This window comes from Thalassophryne amazonica, unplaced genomic scaffold (assembly GCF_902500255.1).
Source record: "Thalassophryne amazonica unplaced genomic scaffold, fThaAma1.1, whole genome shotgun sequence".
Classification (NCBI taxonomy): Eukaryota; Metazoa; Chordata; class Actinopteri; order Batrachoidiformes; family Batrachoididae; genus Thalassophryne; species Thalassophryne amazonica.
This window is the reverse complement of record NW_022986576.1, coordinates 1-27,044: the sequence shown is the minus strand read 5'-3', so window position 1 is coordinate 27,044 and position 27,044 is coordinate 1. Positions and strand designations below refer to the sequence as shown.

The 27,044-nt window shown below is 44.1% G+C and overlaps 1 protein-coding gene across 1 annotated transcript; it reads right to left on the bottom strand.

Moving 5' to 3' along the window:
* Positions 1-5,991: 5,991 nt before the first annotated feature.
* On the bottom strand, positions 5,992-24,038 carry LOC117506300 (septin-7-like). The gene is made up of 3 exons (XM_034165788.1): positions 23,083-24,038; positions 22,861-23,003; positions 5,992-6,712 (listed from the first exon to the last, which is right to left on the bottom strand). Exons 1-3 carry the CDS (start codon positions 23,200-23,202, stop codon positions 6,676-6,678), a joined length of 300 nt encoding a protein of 99 aa, XP_034021679.1. The 5' UTR covers positions 23,203-24,038; the 3' UTR covers positions 5,992-6,675.
* Between the last annotated feature and the right edge of the window lie 3,006 nt (positions 24,039-27,044).

The window sequence follows — 27,044 nt, the reverse complement described above, 5'->3', positions numbered from 1 at the left end:
AGACATATTGCTTTAAGTTTTCTGTGTTGACGCTTTGATGTCTTCCTTGGTCTACCAGTATGTTTGCCTTTAACAGCCTTCCCATGTTGTTTGTATTTGGTCCAGAGTTTAGACACAGCTGACTGTGAACAACCAACATCTTTTGCAACATTGCGTGATGATTTACTCTCTTTTAAGAGTTTGATAATCCTCTCCTTTGTTTCAATTGACATTGCTCGTGTTGGAGCCATGATTCATGTCAGTCCACTTGGTGCAACAGCTCTCCAAGGTGTGATCACTCCTTTTTAGATGCAGACTAACGAGCAGATCTGATTTGATGCAGGTTAGTTTTGGGGATGAAAATTTACAGGGTGATTCCATCATTTTTTCCTCAGAATTGAGTGAGTCCATATTTTTTTTTTTCCCTCTGCTTGGTCTAAAAAAGTAACCGTTACTGACTGCCACAATTTTTTTTCCCCCTGATTTCTTATAGTGTTTCTTAAAGTTAATTATGGAGTTCCACAAGGTTCTGTGCTAGGACCAATTTTATTCACTTTATACATGCTTCCCTTAGGCAGTATTATTAGACGGTATTGCTTAAATTTTCATTGTTACGCAGATGATAACCAGCTTTATCTATCCATGAAGCCAGAGGACACACACCAATTAGCTAAACTGCAGGATTGTCTTAGACATAAAGACATGGATGACCTCTAATTTCCTGCTTTTAAATTCAGATAAAACTGAAGTTATTGTACTTGGCCCCACAAATCTTAGAAACATGGTGTCTAACCAGATCCTTACTCTGGATGGCATTACCCTGACCTCTAGTAATACTGTGAGAAATCTTGGAGTCATTTTTGATCAGGATATGTCATTCAAAGCGCATATTAAACAAATATGTAGGACTACTTTTTTGCATTTACGCAATATCTCTAAAATTAGAAAGGTCTTGTCTCAGAGTGATGCTGAAAAACTAATTCATGCATTTATTTCCTCTAGGCTGGACTATTGTAATTCATTATTATCAGGTTGTCCTAAAAGTTCCCTAAAAAGCCTTCAGTTAATTCAAAATGCTGCAGCTAGAGTACTGACGGGGACTAGAAGGAGAGAGCATATCTCACCCATATTGGCCTCTCTTCATTGGCTCCCTGTTAATTCTAGAATAGAATTTAAAATTTTTCTTCTTACTTATAAGGTTTTGAATAATCAGGTCCCATCTTATCTTAGGGACCTCGTAGTACCATATCACCCCAATAGAGCGCTTCGCTCTCAGACTGCAGGCTTACTTGTAGTTCCTAGGGTTTGTAAGAGTAGAATGGGAGGCAGAGCCTTCAGCTTTCAGGCTCCTCTCCTGTGGAACCAGCTCCCAATTCAGATCAGGGAGACAGACACCCTCTCTACTTTTAAGATTAGGCTTAAAACTTTCCTTTTTGCTAAAGCTTATAGTTAGGGCTGGATCAGGTGACCCTGAACCATCCCTTAGTTATGCTGCTATAGACGTAGACTGCTGGGGGGTTCCCATGATGCACTGAGTGTTTTTCTCTTTTTGCTCTGTATGCACCACTCTGCATTTAATCATTAGTGATCGATCTCTGCTCCCCTCCACAGCATGTCTTTTTCCTGGTTCTCTCCCTCAGCCCCAACCAGTCGCAGCAGAAGACTGCCCCTCCCTGATCCTGGTTCTGCTGGAGGTTTCTTCCTGTTAAAAGGGAGTTTTTCCTTCCCACTGTAGCCAAGTGCTTGCTCACAGGGGGTCGTTTTGACCGTTGGGGTTTTTCTGTAATTATTGTATGGCTTTGCCTTACAATATAAAGCACCTTGGGGCAACTGTTTGTTGTGATTTGGCGCTATATAAATAAAATTGATTTGATTTAGCCTTTGTTTGCAATTACAGAGGTCAAACGTTTCCTGTAGTTTTTCACCAGGTTTTCACACACTGCAGCAGGGATTTTGGTCCACTCCTCCATATAGATCTTCTCCAAAATCTTTCAGGTTTGGACAGTGGCGGTCCTAGAGTGATTTACTCCCCGGGCGAAACCCGCTGCGTGCCCCCCCCTCCCCGCGCACACTAACATGGCCACCACCTCCCTCCGCCCCACCACCCATGAAAACACTAACTTTGTCCTGAAGACCCACAATCCCACAAATTAACTCAACAGCTATTTTCAAGAACAAATTTCCAGTTTTAATGACTACTGCAATAAAACACAAAGAAATTGGCACAATCTAATGTGTCATCATCCATGGACTTATCTGCAATGATCATCTCAAAAGTTTGCAGGAGGCATCATAATTGTTTGCCACAGTGCTCACTATCCGTGATGTGAAAGTCCATCCAGTTGGAACATTTCTGGGCAACCTTGAGCAGCCTGCAGACTCAAGAAAAGACATCCTCTTTGTGGATTTTGAGAAAAATGTGACAAACCCAGAGAGTGATGCAAAAAATATTCTGCACTCAGATAAGCATTTAGCCCCCTGAGACAGAACCAGATTCAGTCTGTGAGCATATCAATGCACAAACATTGACCTGGGGGCTGTTGCTTTAACTTTGGCCTGCAAACCATTGAGAGCTGAAGCCATGACAGCAGCCACGGCTTCTTCATAAGGAAGACTATCAAATGGCTTCACCAAAATCCACAACATTCAAATTGTCTGCCATTATGTGCAGCTTGCTACCTAGCTAGCTCGCTAGCTGGGACTGGCGCGAGGCTCGTGTGAAGTTTGTCCGCCTGTGAGCGCTTTGTGACGGTGGAGGAGCTCAGCAGCACCCGCTGCTCGGTAGGAACAGAAACTGAGATAGAAGACAGAAAGAGTGATAGAAGTCAGTCTGCAAACACAAGCAGCTACAAAAAAAAACAAGAAATAGAAGCTCGATTTGTCGCTAGTCAATATTTAACATAGAAAATGGCACTAAGAGGATTAGGAAAGTCTCCGGTTCAACTCAGAACAGAATGAAAATTAAAAAATGCTCCCACGGATGTTTACACCAAAAGATCGCTGATTCGCTCATTTCGCTGTCAATCAAAAAGACAGACAGATAAGACAGATCATCCAATCATCATGCACAAGCTGAGCATCCGGGCCAGCCGAGGCCCGCCCACTGTCCCATAGACCCCCAGACACGCTGAGCGTCTGATGGGCGGGACAAAGCCCAGCATTTATCCAATGACTCGTCTCGTTTCGCTGCAGTCTTTGTGTCACTATTGAAGTCTGTCACACTGTTTAAAGCGCTGTGAAGCTGCGGGTTTGAGTGAGAGGAAAGTCGCGTCATTACCAGTGATAAGAAGCTGATTCTGAACAAAAGTTGAGCGCGTTATAACCACGAACCCCCCGTCAGGACAACACCCCCCACCCCTTTTTTTTTCTTTTTTTCCCGCACGGTCATGCGGATTTTAAACCATGACAGCATCATGTGTTACTAATGTAATCTTTGTGACTGTGGTCCCAGCTCTCTTCAGATCATTGACCAGGTCCTCCTGTGTAGTTCTGAGCTTTCTCAGAATCATCCTTACCCCACAAAGTGAGATCTTGTATGGAATCCCAGACCGAGGGAGATTGACAGTTATCTTGTGTTTCTTCCACTTTCTAATAAATAATCATAACAGTTGTTGTCTTCTACCAAGTTGCTTGCCTGTTGTCCTGTAGTCCATCCCAGCCTTGTGCAGGTCTACAGTTTTGTCCCTGGTGTCCTTAGACAGCTCTTTGGTCTTGGCTATGGTGGACAGGTTGGAGTGTGATTGATGTGAACAGGTGTCTTTTATACAGGTAACAAGTTCAAACAGGTGCAGTTAATACAGGTAAAGAGTGCAGAATAAGAGGGCTTCTTAAAGACAAATTAACAGGTCTGTGAGAGACAGAATTCTTGATGGTTGGTAGGTGGTCAAATACTTATTTGCAGCAGTAACATACAAATAAATTATTAAAAAAAAAATCATACATTGTGATTTCCGGATTTTTTTTTTTTTTTTTTAGATTATGTCTCTCACAGTGGACATGAACCTAAGATGAAAATTTCAGACCCCTGTATGATTTCTAAGTGGGAGAACTTGCAAAATCGCAGAGTGTTCAAATACTTATTTTCCTCACTGTAATTCTAATTCAACTCCGTGATCCTGGCTGATTTATTTTAGTATTCTCCCCACGAAAGACCCCCCGTCTCATGCAGACCCTTCTCCACACACTGGATCCCCTCCATCTGTTCCTGAAATTAAAAAACAGAACACTGAAATCATCTGATTCTGTGTGGCTGGGAGTATGAGAGCCACCGAGAGTGTGTGTTTCTGCCACAGAAGACAAAGGCCCCGATGAAATAAATTCAACAAATTAAGACAAAACACATAATCCTTCCCAAAAAATACCAGGTACAAGTTCACTGGGAGAATTTAATTCACTGGGAAGGCCCCATCCAAAATCATTTCAAAAGAATCTTCAAAATCTGAAAAGAGAAAAAGAAGTGTTTTATTTAAATAGTGATATCTGAACAGCAACACCCAAAATCCAATTAAGCCCAAATTTAGACATTTTATGCCTTTAATTAACATAAATAATATTTGAATTTAGTCAAGAAATCAATCAATTTATTTATTATTTTTATGTCAATTCAAATATTAGCTCTAGGTAATAACCAATTTGATTATATAAATACAAACAGATTGACACTCTGTAGTAAATCTGTGTGGAGTAGACAGCTCTCAAAAACTGAGTGACTGTGCAGGAAGGAGAAGAGTGAGGAAAGCCACCAAGACACCCAGAAGAAGTTACAGGCTTCTGTGGCTGTGACTGGAGAAATAGTGCACAGTGCATGTTTTACATTTTATATCTCCAGTTATACAGCTTCCTGATGAAGTGGTACAGAGGAGGAATTTCTTAAAAAGCTACAATTTGACAGAAAGTACATCTGAGATGCAGCCTAGATTTGATCTTTTGGTGAAAGAAAACCCTGTGTTGTATTTCTTCATAACTGATGTAAATAAAGTTCAAGACGTATTCAGTGACTTGGAAATGTTCATGTATCCATCCCGACTTGTCTGAAGAAAACTGGCAATTAAATTTACAGGTATTATACCAAAGGGGCTGATTACTTATGCAACCCATCTTCTTGGCTTTTAGATTTTTAAGTAATTTATATCAAGTTGTAGAGATTTACTTTCAGTTTGAGTATAAGGAAGATAATTTTAGAAATTTTTATATTGAGAAGCCTGATTTACTTTTTGTTTGAAATGCCATAAACAAATTAAAATGCATGAAAAACCAAGGGGCTGAATACTTCTGCAAGCCACTGTATTTTGGAATAATAAAGTTAGAGAAAGTGTTTAAAAGTCAGCTGTTTGTCATTTCATAGTGATTAAACTGTGGAAAGCATATATATATAAAAAAAACATTTAAAAAATCTGCATTGTGGATCCGAGTAAAATGACTTTTCAGTGCTCACGGTTCAGCTGGTTCGTTTTCAGACGATGCTGACGGACAGACGGACAGTCTGAATCCTCAAACGGGCTCAAATGATTACTAAATGCATGAGGTCAGACAGTGTGTGTGTGTGTGTGTTGTTCATTTGGCTGCTCCCATTTTGTTAGGGGTCGCCACAGCGGATACAGCCAGATATGCATTGGTATTTGGCACAAGTTTTACGCTGCATACTCTTCCTGACCCAACTCCAGTTTCACCTGGAGAGCCGCTGGTGTTCTGAAGAGGTCTCCCATCCAAGTACTAACCAGGTCCTGCACTGCTTAGCTTCTGAGATCTGACGGAGATCAGGCTGACAGAGCAGACCAGCTCCATGAGGTCAGATCATGTGACTGAAGAACATTTAAAATGAAAAGTCCCAAAACATCAGCAGGTGAAATGCTGCCACCTGCTGGTACAAACCATCATGACCAAAAATGGTGGTTTTAAAAAAACAATACAAAATGTCAGACTTTTTAATGCAACAAATCATTTAAATAAAGAAAAAAACAGAAATCACAGTGTTTGTAAAGACTCAGATTTTAAAACATTACAGAAACATGTTTTTTTCCCATCACAATTTTATTACGTGTCTTAGATTACTGAACAGAGACACAAACGGTGCTAAATGTTAGATAAACGTCTGTATCTACATTTATTCCTGCAGAAAAACAAGAAAAAACACAAACAAGGTGCAGATACACGTTGGAGCACTTTTCTTTGGTTCCACTCAGTGAGTGACGTCAGGTCTGTTTCCAGGAACAACAGTTCATAAAAACTGACTATGATATTAAAAACAATGAACAGTATGTGTGTCGCAGAGCCCTCAAACGCACAAACACACACGTCAGAACATGTCCTGATGACATCATTTACTCATCAGGAGATGGAAAAATGAAACATCGGGAAGAAAGAAAACACAACAGACACATGAAAAGTAGAAAAAGAAAACAGAGCCTGAGGTGGGTGTTGGCCTCAGCCAGACGCCACGCGCCTTCTTTGGTTGTTTGGCATTAAAACGCACACGGTAGCGCCATTTCCAAAGTGCCACAATAGAACAGAGAACAAATAAACCAACCTTCTTCCTTTTCTGTGGGTCCACGTGACCAATCACAACACTTCAGGAGCCATGACAGAACGCCCCCTGGCTTTCACTTTATTATTACACAGTAATATATCAAACAGCAGCTGGTGGGTGGGGCTTTGACCGTCAGCTAGCAGGCAGGCAAACGCCACAATGCAGGCGCCTTAAAATATCTTCTTCTTTTTATTCTTCTCCAAAGTCCTGGAAGACATGACAGGGACAGAAGACAGAAGTCAAACACAGGACCTTTTCTGACTGCTGGAGCCCTTAAAATGCACAGACATCACTGTGCACTTCACCATGGATCCCAGGCATCACTGTGCACTTCACCGTGGCTCCCAGGCATCACTGTGCACTTCACCGTGGCTCCCAGGCATCACTGTGCACTTCACCGTGGCTCCCAGGCATCACTGTGCACTTCACCGTGGCTCCCAGGCATCACTGTGCACTTCACCGTGGCTCCCAGGCATCACTGTGCACGTTCCCGTGGCTCCCAGGCATCACTGTGCACGTTCCCGTGGCTCCCAGGCATCACTGTGCACGTTCCCGTGGCAACCCAGGCATCACTGTGCACGTTCCCGTGGCTCCCAGGCATCACTGTGCACTTTCCCGTGGCTCCCAGGCATCACTGTGCACTTTCCCGTGGCTCCCAGGCATCACTGTGCACTTTCCCGTGGCTCCCAGGCATCACTGTGCACTTTCCCGTGGCTCCCAGGCATCACTGTGCACTTTCCCGTGGCTCCCAGGCATCACTGTGCACTTTCCCGTGGATCCCAGGCATCACTGTGCACTTTCCCGTTGATCCCAGGCATCACTGTGCACTTTAGTGTGGATCCCAGGCATCACTGTGCACTTTAGTGTGGATCCCAGGCATCACTGTGCACTTTAGTGTGGATCCCAGTCATCACTGTGCACTTTCCTGTGGATCCCAGTCATCACTGTGCACTTTAGTGTGGATCCCAGGCATGACTGTGCATTTTACCGTGGATCCCAGGCATCACTGTGCACTTTACCGTGGATCCCAGGCATGACTGTGCACTTTCCTGTGGATCCCAGGCATGACTGTGCACTTTACCGTGGATCCCAGACATGACTGTGCACTTTAGTGTGGATCCCAGGCATGACTGTGCACTTTACCATGGATCCCAGGCATCACTGTGCACTTTACCGTGGATCCCAGGCATCACTGTGCACTTTACCGTGGATCCCAGGCATCACTGTGCACTTTAGTGTGGATCCCAGGCATCACTGTGCACTTTAGTGTGGATCCCAGGCATCACTGTGCACTTTAGTGTGGATCCCAGGCATCTCTGTGCACTTTCCTGTGGATCCCAGTCATCACTGTGCACTTTAGTGTGGATCCCAGGCATGACTGTGCATTTTACCGTGGATCCCAGGCATCACTGTGCACTTTACCGTGGATCCCAGGCATGACTGTGCACTTTCCTGTGGATCCCAGGCATGACTGTGCACTTTACCGTGGATCCCAGACATGACTGTGCACTTTAGTGTGGATCCCAGGCATGACTGTGCACTTTACCGTGGATCCCAGGCATCACTGTGCACTTTACCGTGGATCCCAGGCATCACTGTGCACTTTACCGTGGATCCCAGGCATCACTGTGCATTTTCCTGTGGATCCCAGACATCACTGTGCACTTTACTGTGGATCCCAGACATGACTATGCATTTTACCGTGGATCCCAGACATGACTGTGCACTTTACCGTGGATCCCAGACATGACTGTGCACTTTACCGTGGATCCCAGACATGACTGTGCACTTTACCGTGGATCCCAGGCATCACTGTGCACTTTACCGTGGATCCCAGGCATCACTGTGCACCTTAGTGTGGATCCCAGGCATCACTGTGCACTTTCCTGTGGATCCCAGACATCACTGTGCACTTTACTGTGGATCTCAGGCATCACTGTGCACTTTACAGTGGATCCCAGGCATCACTGTGCACTTTACAGTGGATCCCAGGCATCACTGTGCACCTTAGTGTGGATCCCAGACATCACTGTGCACTTTACTGTGGATCCCAGACACCAATGTGCACTTTACCGTGGATCCTGTTTTTGCACAGAGGGCATTCGTAGTAGAACAGCACCCTGTGGAATGGGGTGTTACAGGCGATAAGACACCTGCACAGAGGTGTGGAACTCAAACACCGTGCACCTGATTTTAACACCATGACACAAAAATTAAAGCGGACTGTGACTCTAGTCTAGCAAATTAGTTTTGGGGAACCATCAAATGGTTTTATTGTTTGTTTGTTTTGTTTTTTTTAAGTTCTATTTTGGTCTTTTTATTGATGTACGTATTTATGACGTTAAAAACCACTGGCATTAACAGTGTGGAGCCTTTGACCTGTGCCTGCAACGTGCACAGGAAGAAACAGGACTCAAAAAGTCCTGGACTTCATCACCGCGTCATCAGATAACGAGATCATCAAGAAATGGGATCATCAGGTCACCGTTTACAGCCTGAGACAGAAACCACAAGCATGTCGACACACCCACACAGACACACCCACACAGACACAGAGTAGAGAAGCTTGAATCTTCGACTGGACTGGGTTGCTTGACGTGAGGACGTTTCGCTTCAAATCACAGAAGCTTCCTCAGCTAAAATTCTTGCTCTGGTAGTCTGACTTCTGTCTTGACTCTTGTAGAGAAGAATAAACCAGAAGCCAACAAAAGCTGGAGTTTTTAACCTAACCAGACCCCACCTACCGAGAGGCTGACTGCTATAGGCTAGTGCCTAAACAATAGCTCTAATTAGCACCTATTGTGCTCTAGTTAGCACTCTCCTAATGACAGGACGGAAGCCTCCCCTGATAGCTCCCTTGACGACTCTCTCCTGATGACGTGAATGACTCATTACCATGACTGAAACTGCTTTGACCTGAGTACCACATTGTAAACAGGGGACAAAGCGTGTCTGAGACCCGCTCCGCGGTTAAGGCTGGGTTTCAACTGTTTTACAAAGAATGCTTCCTTGACACCTCTCTCAAACCATTTCTTCTCTCTGGCTAAGATTTTAACTTCCTTGTCCTCAAACGTGTGGTTAGTGTCTTTCAGGTGGAGATGAACTGCAGACTGAGGTCCACTGGCGCCCTCTCTGCGGTGCTGGTATAGCCTCTTGTGTAAAAGTTGCTTCGTCTCACCTATGTAGTGTTCATTACAGTTTTACTGACATCTGATAGAGTACAATACATTGCTCTGTTTGTAACTAGGGATCCTGTCCTTAGGGTGAACTAATTTCTGTCTCAAGGTGTTGACTGGTTTAAAGTAAACTAGGATTTTGTGCTGTCTGAAGATCCTCTGTAGTTTTTCCCCTACTCCTGCTAAATAAGGGAGAGACACTCCTCTTCTTCTTGTCTCCGTCTCCTGTCTATCGGGTCTCTTTGTTTTCTGGGACTTCTGCACTTTGTCCAGGGACCAATGTGGGTACCCACATACTGTGAGGGCTTTCCGTACAAGTTGTTGCTCTTTAGCCCTTCCCTCTGCAGTTGTGGGCACCTGTAGGGCTCTGTGTTGAAGAGTCCTGATCACCCCGAGCTTGTGTTCAAGGGGGTGGTTTGAGCCAAAGAGCAGATATTGGTCAGTGTGCGTGGGTTTTCTGTAAACCCCTGTCTGGAGCTGCCTGTTCTCTCCAATCGTAACATCACAGTCCATGAAGGCTAAATGGTTGTTTCTAGCATCCTCACGTGTGAACTTGATATTGGAGTCCACCGAGTTGATGTGTTCTGTAAAGTCCTCGACCTCCTGTTGCTTGATTTTAACCCATGTGTCATCGACATATCTGTACCAGTGACTGGGAGAGATGCCCGTGAACGACGACAAGGCTGTCTTCTCCACTTGCTCCATGTACAAATTGGCCACAATGGGGGATACCGGAGACCCCATCACACAACCATGGATCTGCCTGTAGTAATTCCCCCTAAACAGGAGATACGTGGTGTTAAGACAGATCTCCAAGAGTTGGCAGATGTGGTCTGGTGTGAGTTTGGTCCTTTCAGGTAGAGACACATCTTCCAGCAGTCTCTGCCTCACAGCTGAGATGGCCTCAGCGGTGGGGATGCAGGTGAACAATGAAGTCACATCAAATGACACCATAGTTTCATCTGCCTCCAGCTGCAGGTCCTTGATTTTGTTCACAAAATCTTGTGTGTTCTCCACATGGTGGTCTGAGTTACCCACTAGAGGAGCCAAAATCCACTTGAGGTGCTTGGCCAAATTGTATGTGATGGAATCTGTGCTACATACAATAGGCCTGCGTGGCACATCCTGTTTGTGGATTTTGGGCAGTCCATAGATGCATGGAGTGGCGTCCCCCGGGTACAGTCTGTAGTATGTTTGCCTGTCGATGAGTCCCTCTTTCTCCAGGTTTTGGAGGTAGCTAATGATTTTCTTCTTATAGCCACTCGTGGGGTCTCTCTTCAGACGTTCGTATGTACTGGAGTCATTGAGCAAGTTGTTGATCTTGGCCTCGTAGTCCGATGTGTTCAGGACCACCGTGCATCTGCCTTTATCTGCTGGCAGGATAAGGATGCTTTGGTCCTTCTGCAGTGCTGCCAAAGCTTTCTGTTCTTCTCCTGTGATGTTGGACGGAGGAGGCTTAGCACTGTTAAGCGCTGCTGTGACTCTTAGTCGAAGGTCCCCAGCTTCTGACTCTGACAAACTGTTGTGTTTAATGGCTGACTCTACTGCAGTGATGTAATCTACTGTCGGTATATGTTTAGGGGTCACTGAGAAATGTAGTCCTTTGGTGAGCACATCCTTTTCTGTGTAAGAACCCTGTCGGACAGATTCTTTACCCAATTTTCCCTGTTGTCACTAATTTGTCTGGGTGTATCTTTAAAACTACTCCCACTGAAAATACACCTTTTCTGCACTAAAAGGTTGTGAAACTTCCTGATTTGCCTCTCCTTACTTTTTAAATGCTCAGTCATTTGAATTTTAACTATGAACTTTGTGATCTTATTATGGGCCTCTTCCCCCACTAAGGTTTCTAACCTTTTATAAAGACTATCAAGATTATTTTGGAGGTCTAATATTTTAAAATGAAGCCTTCTAATTCTAAGACCCAAAATCCTCCTAAACACCACGTATTTCCTGTTTAGGGGGAATTACTACAGGCAGATCCATGGTTGTGCGATGGGGTCTCCGGTATCCCCCATTGTGGCCAATCTGTACATGGAGCGAGTGGAGAAGACAGCTTTGACGTCGTTCACGGGCATCTCTCCCAGTCACTGGTTCAGATATGTCGATGACACATGGGTTAAAATCAAGCAACAGGAGGTCGAGGACTTTACAGAACACATCAATTCGGTGGACTCCAATATCAAGTTCACACGTGAGGATGCCAGAAACAACCATTTAGCCTTCATGGACTGTGATGTTACGATTGGAGAGAACAGGCAGCTCCAGACAGAGGTTTACAGAAAACCCACTCACACTGCCAATATCTGCTCTTTGGCTCAAACCACCCCCTTGAACACAAGCTCGGGGTGATCAGAACTCTTCAACACAGAGCCCTACAGGTGCCCACAACTACAGAGGGAAGGGCTAAAGAGCAACAACTTGTACGGAAAGCCCTCACAGTATGTGGGTACCCACGTTGGTCCCTGGACAAAGTGCAGAAGTCCCAGAAAACAAAGAGACCCGATAGACAGGAGACGGAGACAAGAAGAAGAGGAGTGTCTCTCCCTTATTTAGCAGGAGTAGGGGAAAAACTACAGAGGATCTTCAGACAGCACAAAATCCCAGTTTACTTTAAACCAGTCAACACCTTGAGACAGAAATTAGTTCACCCTAAGGACAGGATCCCTAGTTACAAACAGAGCAATGTAGTGTATCATATCAGATGTCAGTAAAACTGTAATGAACACTACATAGGTGAGACGAAGCAACTTTTACACAAGAGGCTATACCAGCACCGCAGAGAGGGCGCCAGTGGACCTCAGTCTGCAGTTCATCTCCACCTGAAAGACACTAACCACACGTTTGAGGACAAGGAAGTTAAAATCTTAGCCAGAGAGAAGAAATGGTTTGAGAGAGGTGTCAAGGAAGCATTCTTTGTAAAACAGTTGAAACCCAGCCTTAACCGCGGAGCGGGTCTCAGACACGCTTTGTCCCCTGTTTACAATGTGGTACTCAGGTCAAAGCAGTTTCAGTCATGGTAATGAGTCATTCACGTCATCAGGAGAGAGTCGTCAAGGGAGCTATCAGGGGAGGCTTCCGTCCTGTCATTAGGAGAGTGCTAACTAGAGCACAATAGGTGCTAATTAGAGCTATTGTTTAGGCACTAGCCTATAGCAGTCAGCCTCTCGGTAGGTGGGGTCTTGTTAGGTTAAAAACTCCAGTTTTTGTTGGCTTCTGGTTTATTCTTCTCTACAAGAGTCAAGACAGAAGTCAGACTACCAGAGCAAGAATTTTAGCTGAGGAAGCTTCTGTGATTTGAAGCGAAACGTCCTCACGTCAAGCAACCCAGTCCAGTCGAAGATTCAAGCTTCTCTACTACACAGAAACCACACACACAGACACACCCACACAGACACCCAGACACACCCACATAGACACCCACACAGACACACAGACACCCACACAAACAAACCCACACACCCACACAGACATACACACAAACACACCAACACACACATGCACACAAAGACACCACACAGGCACCTACACACAAAGACACCACACAGATACCTACACACACACAGACACCCACCACAGACACAGACACACACACAGACACCCACCCACACACACACAGACACTCCCCCCACCCACACACAGACACACACCCCCACACACACAGACATACACTCTCCACACACACAGACACCCATACACACACACAGACATACACTCTCCACACACACAGACACCCATACACAGACACACTCCCCCCACCCACACAGACACACACCCCCACACACACAGACATACACTCTCCACACACACAGACACCCATACACACACACCCACACACCCCCCACACACACACACCCACACACAGACAACCACACACACACCCCCACCCACACAGACACACACACAGACACCCCCGACACACCCACCCACACACCCACCCCACACACACACACAGACACACCCCCCACACACACACACACCCAAACACACACACACACACACCCCAACACACACACACACACAGACACCCCCCCCCCACACACACACACACAGACACCCCCACACACACCCACACCCACACACACACACACACACACACACACACACACACACACACACACACACACACACAGACAGACAGACAGACAGACAGACACTAAAGTTGCCAGTCTTCCTGTGGGCAGCAGAGAAACCTGCTGATTAATCTGTCTGCCGATTCACAGTCTGTTAGGACGATAAAATGCTAATCACATTTTAATTGTAATAATCAATATCACCATTAATCACAACAGATCAATGAAGAATGTAACCATCTCACAGTGCAAACGAGCTTCACTTCAAACGGATCACTGACAGCTGAAGTCTGTTTCGATCTTTCAGACTTGGTGTCTGAGGGTTTGAACCTGTGACAGTCGGGAGCTCTGGTTTTAACCTCTGATGTCCTCATTTATACTTTAATGAGATTTTTTTTTATACAGCCTTCATGCTGAGTTTGTTTTATGGTTTAAATTTTTTTATGGGCACTTTAGAAATAAAATGATTATTTGTACCATTAAATTAATTTGCCTCAGCCACATGGGGTGTACAGCCAGTACATTCTGAGTGCCGGTCCCAAGCCCGGATAAATGAGGAGGGTTGCGTCAGGAAGGGCATCCGGCGTAAAACAAGCAAACAAGCATATGCAGACTCAGAATCGAATTCCCATACCGGATCGGTCGCGGCCCGGGTTAACAACGTCCGCCACCGGTGCTATTGCCCAACAGGGTGCCAGTGGAAATTGGGCTACTGCTGGGCGAAGACGACGAAGAAGAGGAGTAAAACGTTGCCACGAACAGCAGGAGAAGAAGAAAACTAGAAGGGTGGAAATGAGAGTGGGGACTTTGAATGTTGGTAGTATGACTGGTAAAGGGAAAGAGCTGGCTGATATGATGGAGAGGAGAAAGGTAGACATATTGTGTGTGCAAGAGACCAAGTGGAAGGGAAGTAAGAGCAGGAGCATCGGCGGTGGGTACAAGTTGTTGTACCATGGTGAGGACAGGAAGAGAAATGGTGTTGGGGTCATTTTAAAGGAAGAGTATGTTAAAAGTGTGTTGGAGGTTAAGCGAGTGTCTGACAGGGTGATGAGTGTGAAGTTGTAAACTGAAGGGGTGATGATGAATATCATCAGTGCATATGCCCCACAGGTTGGTTGTGAGATGGAGAAAGAAGATTTCTGGAGTGTGTTAGATGAGGTGGTGGAGAGTGTGCCCAAGCATGAAAGAGTGGTGATAGGAGCAGACTTCAATGGGCATGTTGGTGAAGGGAACAGAGGTGATGAGGAAGTAATGGGTAGATATGGTATCAAGGATAGGAATGGGGAAGGACAGATGGTAGTTGATTTTGCAAAAAGGATGGAAATGGCTGTGGTGAATACCTACTTTAAGAAAAGGGAGGAGCACAGGGTAACATATAAGAGTGGAGGAAGGTGCACACAGGTGGACTACATTCTTTATAGGAGATGCAAGCTAAAAGAAATCACAGACTGTAAGGTGGTAGCAGGAGAGAGTGTCACTAGACAGCATAGGATGGTTGTTTGTAGGATGACTTTCGAGGTAAAGAAGAAGAAGAGAGTGAGAGCTCAACAAAGGATCAGATGGTGGAAGCTGAAGGAGGAAGACTGTTGTGTGAAATTTAGCAAGCAGGTGAGAGAAGCACTGGTTGGAGGGGAAGCAATTTTGGACAACTGGAAAAGTACTGCAGATGTGGTGAGGGAGACAGCTAGGGCAGTACTGGGTATGACATCTGGACAGTGGAAGGACAAGGAGACTTGGTGGTGGAATGAAGAGGTCCAGGAAAGCATAAGGAGAAAGAGGTTGGTGAAAAAGTTTTGGGATAGTCGGAGAGATGAAGAAAGTAGACAGGAGTACAAGGATATGCGGCGTAAGGCGAAAAGAGAAGTGGCAAAAGCAAAGGAAAAGGCATATTGCGAGCTGTACAAAAAGTTGAATAGTAAGGAAGGAGAAAAGGACTTGTACCGATTGGCCAGACAAAGGGACAGAGCTGGAAAGGATGTGCAGCAGGTTAGGGTGGTAAAAGATACACATGGTAATGTGCTGACAAGTGAGGAGTGTGTGCTGAGAAGGTGGAGGGAATATTTTGAAGAGTTGATGAATAAAGAAAATGAGCGAGAGAAAAGGCTGGATGATGTAGTGAGAGTAAATCAGGAAGTAAAAGAGATTAGCAAGGAAGAAGTGAGGGCTGCTATGAAGAGGATGAAGAGTGGAAAGGCAGTTGGTCCAGATGACATTCCAATGGAGGCATGGAAATGTCTAGGAGAGATGGCAGTAGAGTTTCTAACCAGACTGTTTAATAAAATCTTGGAAAGTGAGAGGATGCCTGAGGAGTGGAGACGAAGTGTGCTGGTTCCTATTTTCAAGAACAAGGGTGATGTGCAGAGCTGCGGTAACTACAGAGGCATAAAGCTGATCAGCCACAGCATGAAGTTATGGGAAAGAGTAGTAGAAGCTAGGCTTAGAAAACAGGTGAAGATCTGTGAGCAGCAATATGGTTTCATGCCGAGAAAGAGCACTACAGATGCAATGTTTGCTCTGAGAATACTGTTGGAAAAGTACAGAGAAGGACAGAAAGAGTTACATTGTGTGTTTGTGGACTTAGAAAAAGCTTATGATAGGGTGCCAAGAGAAGAGTTGTGGCATTGTATGAGGAAGTCTGGAGTGGCAGTGAAGTATGTTAGGGTAGTGCAGGACATGTACAAGAATAGTGTGACAGCAGTGAGATGCGCAGTCGGAATGACAGACTCATTCAAGGTGGAGGTGGGATTACACCAAGGATCAGCTCTGAGTCCTTTCTTGTTTGCAGTGGTGATGGACAGGTTGACAGATGAGATCAGACAGGAGTCCCCATGGACTAAGATGTTTGCAGATGACATTGTGATCTGTAGTGAGAGTAGAGAGCAAGTTGAGTCTAGTCTGGAGAAGTGGAGATATCAATCAATCAATCAACTTTTTTCTTATATAGCGCCAAATCACAACAAACAGTTGCCCCAAGGCGCTCCACATTGTAAGGCAAGGCCATACAATAAATATGAAAAACCCCAACGGTCAAAACGACCCCCTATGAGCAATCACTTGGCCACAGTGGGAAGGAAAAACTCCCTTTTAACAGGAAGAAACCTCCAGCAGAACCAGGCTCAGGGAGGGGCAGTCTTCTGCTGAGACTGGTTGGGGCTGAGGGAAAGAACCAGGAAAAAGACATGCCGAGAAGGGGGGCAGAGATCGATCACTAATGATTAAATGCAGAGTGATGCATGCGGAGCAAAAAGAGAAAGAAACAGTGCATCATGGGAACCCCCCACAGTCTACGTCTAAAGCAACATAACCAAGGGATGGTCCAGGGTCACCCGATCCAGCCCTAACTATAAGCCTTAGCGAAAAGGAAAGTTTTAAGCCTAATCTTAAAAGTAGAGAGGGTATCTGTCTCCCTGATCTGAATTGGGAGCTGGTTCCACAGGAGAGGAGCCTGAAAGCTGAAGGCTCTGCCTCCCATTCTACTCTTACAAACCCTAGGAACCACAAGTAAGCCCGCAGTCTGAGAGCGAAGCGCTCTAATGGGGTAATATGGTACTACGAGGTCCCTAAGATAAGATGGGACCTGATTATTCAAAACCTTATAAGTAAGAAGAAGAATTTTAAATTCTATTCTAGAATTAACAGGAAGCCAATGAAGAGAGGCCAATATGGGTGAGATATGCTCTCTCCTGCTAGTCCCGTCAGTACTCTAGCTGCAGCATTCTGAACCAACTGAAGGCTTTTTAGGGAACTTTTAGGACAACCTGATAATAATGAATTACAATAGTCCAGCCTAGAGGAAATAAATGCATGAATTAGTTTTTCAGCATCACTCTGAGACAAGACCTTTCTGATTTTAGAGATATTGCGTAAATGCAAAAAGGCAGTCCTACATATTTGTTTAATATGCGCTTTGAATGACATATCCTGATCAAAAATGACTCCAAGATTTCTCACAGTATTACTAGAGATCAGGGAAATGCCATCCAGAGTAACGATCTGGTTAGACACCATGCTTCTAAGATTTGTGGGGCCAAGTACAATAACTTCAGTTTTATCTGAGTTTAAAAGCAGGAAATTAGAGGTCATCCATGTCTTTATGTCTGTAAGACAATCCAGCAGTTTAGCTAATTGGTGTGTATCCTCTGGCTTCATGGATAGATAAAGCTGGGTATCATCTGCGTAACAATGAAAATTTAAGCAATACCGTCTAATAATACTGCCCAAGGGAAGCATGTACAAAGTGAACAAAATTGGTCCTAGCACAGAACCTTGTGGAACTCCATAATTAACTTCAGTCTGTGAAGAAGATTCCCCATTTACATGAACAAACTGTAATCTATTAGACAAATATGATTCAAACCACCGCAGCGCAGTGCCCTTAATACCTATGACATGCTCTAATCTCTGTAATAAAATTTTATGGTCAACAGTATCAAAAGCAGCACTGAGGTCCAACAGAACAAGCACAGAGATAAGTCCACTGTCCGAAGCCATAAGAAGATCATTTGTAACCTTCACTAATGCTGTTTCTGTACTATGATGAATTCTAAAACCTGACTGAAACTCTTCAAATAGACCATTCCTCTGCAGGTGATCAGTTAGCTGTTTTACAACTACCCTCTCAAGAATCTTTGAGAGAAAAGGAAGGTTGGAGATTGGCCTATAATTAGCTAAGATAGCTGGGTCAAGTGATGGCTTTTTAAGTAATGGTTTAATTACTGCCACCTTAAAGGCCTGTGGTACATAACCAACTAACAAAGATAGATTGATCATATTTAAGATTGAAGCATTAAATAATGGTAGGACTTCCTTGAGCAGCCTGGCAGGAATGGGGTCTAATAAACATGTTGATGGTTTGGATGAAGTAACTAATGAAAATAACTCAGACAGAACAATCGGAGAGAAAGAGTCTAACCAAATACCGGCATCACTGAAAGCAGCCAAAGATAACGATACATCTTTGGGATGGTTATGAGTAATTTTTTTCTCTAATAGTCAAAATTTTGTTAGCAAAGAAAGTCATGAAGTCATTACTAGTTAAAGTTAATGGAATACTCAGCTCAATAGAGCTCTGACTCTTTGTCAGCCTGGCTACAGTGCTGAAAAGAAACCTGGGGTTGTTCTTATTTTCTTCAATTAGTGATGAGTAGAAAGATGTCCTAGCTTTACGGAGGGCTTTTTTATAGAGCAACAAACTCTTTTTCCAGGCTAAGTGAAGATCTTCTAAATTAGTGAGACGCCATTTCCTCTCCAACTTACGGGTTATCTGCTTTAAGCTACGAGTTTGTGAGTTATACCACGGAGTCAGACACTTCTGATTTAAAGCTCTCTTTTTCAGAGGAGCTACAGCATCCAAAGTTGTCTTCAATGAGGATGTAAAACTATTGACGAGATACTCTAACTCCCTTACAGAGTTTAGGTAGCTACTCTGCTCTGTGTTGGTATATGACATTAGAGAACATAAAGAAGGAATCATATCCTTAAACCTAGTTACAGCGCTTTCTGAAAGACTTCTAGTGTAATGAAACTTATTCCCCACTGCAGGGTAGTCCAACAGGGTAAATGTAAATGTTATTAAAAAATGATCAGACAGAAGGGAGTTTTCAGGGAATACTGTTAAGTCTTCTATTTCCATACCATAAGGCAGAACAAGATCTAAAATATGATTAAAGTGGTGGGTGGACTCATTTACTTTTTGAGCAAAGCCGATAGAGTCTAATAATAGATTAAATGCAGTGTTGAGGCTGTCATTCTCAGCATCTGTGTGGATGTTAAAATCGCCCACTATAATTATCTTATCTGAGCTAAGCACTAAGTCAGACAAAAGGTCTGAAAATTCACAGAGAAACTCACAGTAACGACCAGGTGGACGATAGATAATAACAAATAAAACTGGTTTTTGGGACTTCCAATTTGGATGGACAAGACTAAGAGACAAGCTTTCAAATGAATTAAAGCTCTGTCTAGGTTTTTGATTAATTAATAGGCTGGAATGGAAGATTGCTGCTAATCCTCCACCCCGGCCCGTGCTACGAGCATTCTGACAGTTAGTGTGACTCGGGGGTGTTGACTCATTTAAACTAACATATTCATCCTGCTGTAACCAGGTTTCTGTTAGGCAGAATAAATCAATACGTTGATCAATTATTATATCATTTACCAACAGGGACTTAGAAGAGAGAGACCTAATGTTTAATAAACCACATTTAACTGTTTTAGTCTGTGGTGCAATTGAAGGTGCTATATTATTTTTTCTTTTTGAATTTTTATGCTTAAATAGATTTTTGCTGGTTATTGGTGGTCTGGGAGCAGGCACCGTCTCTACGGGGATGGGGTAATGAGGGGATGGCAGGGGGAGAGAAGCTGCAGAGAGGTGTATAAGACCACAGCTCTGCCTCCTGGTCCCAACACTAGACAGTCACAGTTTGGAGGATCCAAAAAAATTGGCCAGATTTCTAGAAATGAGAGCTGCTCCCTCTAAAGTGGGATGGATGCCGTCTCTCCTAACAAGACCAGGTTTTCCCCAGAAGCTTTGCCAATTATCAATGAAGCCCACCTCATTTTTTGGACACCACTCAGACAGCCAGCAATTCAAGGAGAACATGCGGCTAAACATGTCACTCCCGGTCCGATTGGGGAGGGGCCCAGAGAAAACTACAGAGTCCGACATTGTTTTTGCAAAGTTACACACCGATTTAATGTTAATTTTAGTGACCTCCGATTGGCGTAACCGAGTGTCATTACTGCCGACGTGAATTACAATCTTACCAAATTTACGCTTAGCCTTAGCCAGCAGATTCAAATGTCCTTCGATGTCGCCTGCTCTGGCCCCCGGAAGACAATTGACAATGGTTGCTGGTGTCGCTAACTTCACATTTCTCAAAACAGAGTCGCCAATAACCAGAGTTTGATCCTCGGCGAGTGTATCGTCGAGTGGGGAAAAACGGTTAGAGATGTGAACGGGTTGACGGTGTACACGGGGCTTCTGTTTAGGGCTACGCTTCCTCCTCACAGTCACCCAGTCAGCCTGCTTTCCCGACTGCCCGGGATCTGCCAGGGGGGAACTAACGGCGGCTAAGCTACCTTGGTCCGCACCGACTACAGGGGCCTGGCTAGCTGTAGAATTTTCCACGGTGCGGAGCTGAGCCTCCAATTCGCCCAGCCTGGCCTCCAAAGCTACGAATAAGCTGCACTTATTACAAGTACCGTTACTGCTAAAGGAGGCCGAGGAATAACTAAACATTTCACACCCAGAGCAGAAAAGTGCGGGAGAGACAGGAGAAGCCGCCATGCTAAACCGGCTAAGAGCTAGTAGCTGCACTAAGCTAGCGGATTCCCAAAAACACACAAAGTGAATAATGTGCAAATAATCCAGAGGTGATTCAGCAGAAGGAGTGCCCCAATCAAGGCACCAAACAGGCCATGAAGCAGCACAGGGAACGCACAACAACGGTGCTAAAATAAAATAAAAATAAAAAAAATAAAAAAATAAAAACGAAAGCGTTAGCAAGCTAGTTAGCTTGCCAACGCTAATGAAAGTTAGCTGATAAAAGTGCTCCGTCGCGATGTTTCGACCGTTAGAGGTCTTCCTTAGGCGTTGGAGCACAGTAAAAAAGTAAAAAAATAAAAAATAGAAAGGTAAAAAAGTAAAAAAGTCTTGAAAAAGACTGTTAGTTCAAGTCCAAAGCAGCAGGTAGCAGTCTCTGTGTAAACAGTCCCAACCAAAAAAAATCTGTCAAAGTTTTCGTCAGTGCTTCAGACCAAATGTAAAATAGTTGGTCTTTTTGTGGAAATTGTATCTCCCTTTTGAATTATGGCAGTTATCCCACAATATACATGTGCTGTAACCACAAAAAGTAAAAACCCAGCTACAATACCCATATTCACAGCATAGCACTACTGATTTAGTAGTACTGCAATACACTGTTCATACATTGTTAATTTGTACTACTTTGGTCCATTGTAGAGTCTCGGCGCATCACTGCACTGAAATGTCTCTTATGTGTATGAGATATGCTTTGGAGAGAAGGGGAATGAAAGTCAGTAGAAGCAAGACTGAGTACATGTGTGTGAATGAGAGGGAGCCCAGTGGAATAGTGCAGTTACAAGGAGTAGAAGTGGTGAAAGTAGATGAGTTTAAATATTTGGGGTCAACTGTTCAAAGTAATGGAGAGTGTGGTAGAGAGGTGAAGAAGAGAGTGCAGGCAGGGTGGAGTGGGTGGAGAAAGGTGGCAGGAGTGATTTGTGACCGAAGAATATCAGCAAGAGTGAAGGGGAAAGTTTACAAAACAGTAGTGAGACCAGCTATGTTGTATGGTTTAGAGACAGTGGCACTAACAAAAAGACAGGAGGCAGAGCTGGAGGTGGCAGAGCTGAAGATGTTGAGATTCTGTTTGGGAGTGACAAGAATGGACAAGATTAGGAATGAACATATCAGAGGGACAGCTCAGGTGGGACGGTTTGGAGACAAAGTCAGAGAGGCGAGATTGAGATGGTTTGGACATGTGCAGAGGAGGGACCCAGGGTATATAGGGAGAAGGATGCTGAGGATGGAGCCACCAGGCAGGAGGAGAAGAAGTAGACCAAAAAGGAGGTTCATGGATGTGCTGAGGGAGGACATGCAGGTGGTTGGTGTGACAGAGGAAGATACAGAGGACAGGGTGAGATGGAAATGATTGATCTGCTGTGGCGACCCCTAACGGGAACAGCCGAAAGATGAAGAAGAAGAAATTAATTTGCCTTGGAAGTTATTAAAATAACGTAAATAAAACTAAAATATGAAACAGGATTTGTTGTTTTCCCGTCCTGGTTGGGATGAAACGATGAACTTTTCTAGAACACTTTCATCTCTGAAACCACGTCCATGTGACCGACATCATCTGCTGACTGAGGTAATGTAGCACTTTTATTGTGAAAGGTCAGGGCAGAAGGCGTGCTGGCTGACCGTGGGCATAATATTAATATTAGAGTAAGACTTTTGGTGACCTTCATCGTGGTCGTTCGACGGCTCAGTGAGATTGTTATTTTTTTTTAAGCTTCTGAACAGACTAACGTCACAGATTCAGCACATTAACGCAGCACGCGGTCATGATGTGACTGATGGCTTCACCTGCTGTCCAGTTTCTGCTGTTCCAGAATCCTTTGCTGCATCTCCCAGCCGGACTTCTCCTCCTCGTGCTGCCGTCTCTTCTCTTCCAGTTCTCTGTGCTGGGCCTCCAGGGTTTTCTTCATTTGTTCGTGGCGTCTCTGGAGCTACAGGACATGAGAGAGCTTTCAGATGTCAGCGGTGACACACAAACACACAAAATCCCCCTGATGTCGGGAACCGCACCTCAGCTTCAGAGTCTCTAAGCTTCTGGAGCTTTTCTTTGACCTTCATCTCAAAGACTTGCTCCATTTCTTGTTCCATCTTCTTCATCTTAGCCACATGCTCCTGTCGTTCCTCCTCCATCTGAGCCAGAGGACTCCTACACACTCACACACACACACACACACACACACACAGGGCGTGTCACTGCTCATCCCATTACACCAAAGTCTGGAGGCGGAGCTCCTCAGCCCAAACAAAGCTCTGACTGACAACACGAGGCAGCAGGAAAGAGGAAAAGCCCACAAAACTCCAACCCGGGAGCATCTGAAGCCCCAACAAGAGAAGAACACCAACCTCCAACGGCGGGCGAGGCTGTCCACACAGCAGCTTTCTCTTCTTTTGGCTCAAGAGCCGTCATTAACCCGTTTCTGAACGTCAAAACTTTAGCGAAGCAACCAGCAACGTAAAGGAGCAAGTGGTACTTAAATAAAGAGTTTGACGTCTTTTCCACTCGGTCGTTTTCAGCGAGCAGCGAGCCCACAATAACGACGCGCCACACTCCACCACGCCGCGCTTTAGAACTACTGACAGTGTCTTAAAATCAACTAAAATACAATTTGACACAATTAAAGCTGCACCTGTTCATTAAGTCACCAACATAACTTTTAGTTCTCAGGAACACTGATTTGGGTTTAAATTAGATTCTTATTCACTTCTAGAAATAGAAACAGAATAACACAGATTTTTCCATCCAATGCTGATGTCAACATTTCTGGGATACTGACAGTTTATGTCTCATGCATAACATTTTTCATATCAATCTCTGACTTTTACACCATGTTAAACATTTATCAGATTTTCCTCCATTTCACGTCCATAAGAAACCTTCAAATGCAGATGTCAGCAGGTCAACATGTCACATTCAGTTCGAAGTCAATTCATTCCAAAGACAGGGTTTAAAACAGGATCTATCAATCAATCAATCAATTTTATTAATATAGCGCCAAATCACAACAAACAGTTGCCCCAAGGCGCTTTATATTGTAAGGCAAAGCCATACAATAATTACAGAAAAACCCCAACGGTCAAAACGACCCCCTGTGAGCAAGCACTTGGCGACAGTGGGAAGGAAAAACTCCCTTTTAACAGGAAGAAACCTCCAGCAGAACCAGGCTCAGGGAGGGGCAGTCTTCTGCTGGGACTGGTTGGAGCTGAGGGAGAGAACCAGGAAAAAGACATGCTGTGGAGGGGAGCAGAGATCAATCACTAATGACTAAAGATCAAGACTTAATGGAGTGTTCACGTTTCTCTATAAACAATGATTTAAAAACAGCGTTCTGGTCCTCTTTTCTTGATCCAGCCCCATTTGAATTGATTTCTGATGAACTTTATTCGTCTCCGTGCAGCAGAACGATGTTTCATCCATTTGGTTTGTCGTTTCAACAGGATGCGGAGTTGGCGGTAAAACGCCGTCTCTCATTAGCTGCTGTGTGGACGAGCGGAGACACATAACGTTTATCCTTCAGTCCCGGATGTGGACGTTAAAACGTGAGACTTAGTGTCCACTGTGGTGTCTCAAAGACGTTTCCAAACGATTTCACAAATACAAACATCATGAAATCAGACCACAGACTAAATCCAACACACACCAGGAAAACAAAAACATTCGCCACTAGTCACATGACACAAGCAACCAATGGGAGGCCAGCATAGTGCACTACTTTGTCCCAAGCCTTGTGATAGGCTGCCAGTTCAGGTAAACATCAAAATGGCCGACAGGAACAACTCTGACAAGATTTTGCTTCAATCAATCAATCAATCAATCAATCAATCAATCAATCAATCAATCAATCAATCAATCATCAATCAATCAATCAATCAATCAATCAATTTTTTTATATAGCGCCAAATCACAACAAACAGTTGCCCCAAGGCGCTTTATATTGTAAGGCAAGGCCATACAATAATTATGTAAAACCCCAACGGTCAAAACGACCCCCTGTGAGCAAGCACTTGGCTACAGTGGGAAGGAAAAACTCCCTTTTAACAGGAAGAAACCTCCAGCAGAACCAGGCTCAGGGAGGGGCAGTCTTCTGCTGGGACTGGTTGGGGCTGAGGGAGAGAACCAGGAAAAAGACATGCTGTGGAGGGGAGCAGAGATCGATCACTAATGATTAAATGCAGAGTGGTGCATACAGAGCAAAAAGAGAAAGAAACAGTGCATCATGGGAACCCCCCAGCAGTCTACGTCTATAGCAGCATAACTAAGGGATGGTTCAGGGTCACCTGATCCAGCCCTAACTATAAGCTTTAGCAAAAAGGAAAGTTTTAAGCCTAATCTTCAAAGTAGAGAGGGTGTCTGTCTCCCTGATCTGAATTGGGGGCTGGTTCCACAGGAGAGGAGCCTGAAAGCTGAAGGCTCTGCCTCCCATTCTACTCTTACAAACCCTAGGAACTACAAGTAAGCCTGCAGTCTGAGAGCGAAGCGCTCTATTGGGGTGATATGGTACTACGAGGTCCCTAAGATAACATGGGACCTGATTATTCAAAACCTTATAAGTAAGAAGAAGAATTTTAAATTCTATTCTAGAATTAACAGGAAGCCAATGAAGAGAGGCCAATATGGGTGAGATATGCTCTCTCCTTCTAGTCCCCGTCAGTACTCTAGCTGCAGCATTTTGAATTAACTGAAGGCTTTTTAGGGAACTTTTAGGACAACCTGATAATAATGAATTACAATAGTCCAGCCTAGAGGAAATAAATGCATGAATTAGTTTTTCAGCATCACTCTGAGACAAGACCTTTCTAATTTTAGAGATATTGCGTAAATGCAAAAAAGCGGTCCTACATATTTGTTTAATATGTGCATTGAATGACATATCCTGATCAAAAATGACTCCAAGATTTCTCACAGTATTACTAGAGGTCAGGGTAATGCCATCCAGAGTAAGGATCTGGCTAGACACAGCCTGGTAGGAATGGGGTCTAATAAACATGTTGATGGTTTGGATGAAGTAACTAATGAAAATAACTCAGACAGAACAATCGGAGAGAAAGAGTCTAACCAAATACCGGCATCACTGAAAGCAGCCAAAGATAATGATACGTCTTTGGGATGGTTATGAGTAATTTTTTCTCTAATAGTTAAAATTTTGTTAGCAAAGAAAGTCATGAAGTCATTACTAGTTAAAGTTAATGGAATACTCAGCTCAATAGAGCTCTGACTCTTTGTCAGCCTGGCTACAGTGCTGAAAAGAAACCTGGGGTTGTTCTTATTTTCTTCAATTAGTGATGAGTAGAAAGATGTCCTAGCTTTACGGAGGGCTTTTTTATAGAGCAACAGACTCTTTTTCCAGGCTAAGTGAAGATCTTCTAAATTAGTGAGACGCCATTTCCTCTCCAACTTACGGGTTATCTGCTTTAAGCTACGAGTTTGTGAGTTATACCATGGAGTCAGGCACTTCTGATTTAAAGCTCTCTTTTTTAGAGGAGCTACAGCATCCAAAGTTGTCTTCAATGAGGATGTAAAACTATTGACGAGATACTCTATCTCACTTACAGAGTTTAGGTAGCTACTCTGTACTGTGTTGGTATATGGCATTAGAGAACATAAAGAAGGAATCATATCCTTAAACCTAGTTACAGCGCTTTCTGAAAGACTTCTAGTGTAATGAAACTTATTCCCCACTGCTGGGTAGTCCATCAGAGTAAATGTAAATGTTATTAAGGAATGATCAGACAGAAGGGAGTTTTCAGGGAATACTGTTAAGTCTTCTATTTCCATACCATAAGTCAGAACAAGATCTAAGATATGATTAAAGTGGTGGGTGGACTCATTTACATTTTGAGCAAAGCCAATAGAGTCTAATAATAGATTAAATGCAGTGTTGAGGCTGTCATTCTCAGCATCTGTGTGGATGTTAAAATCGCCCACTATAATTATGTTATCTGAACTAAGCACTAAGTCAGACAAAAGGTCTGAA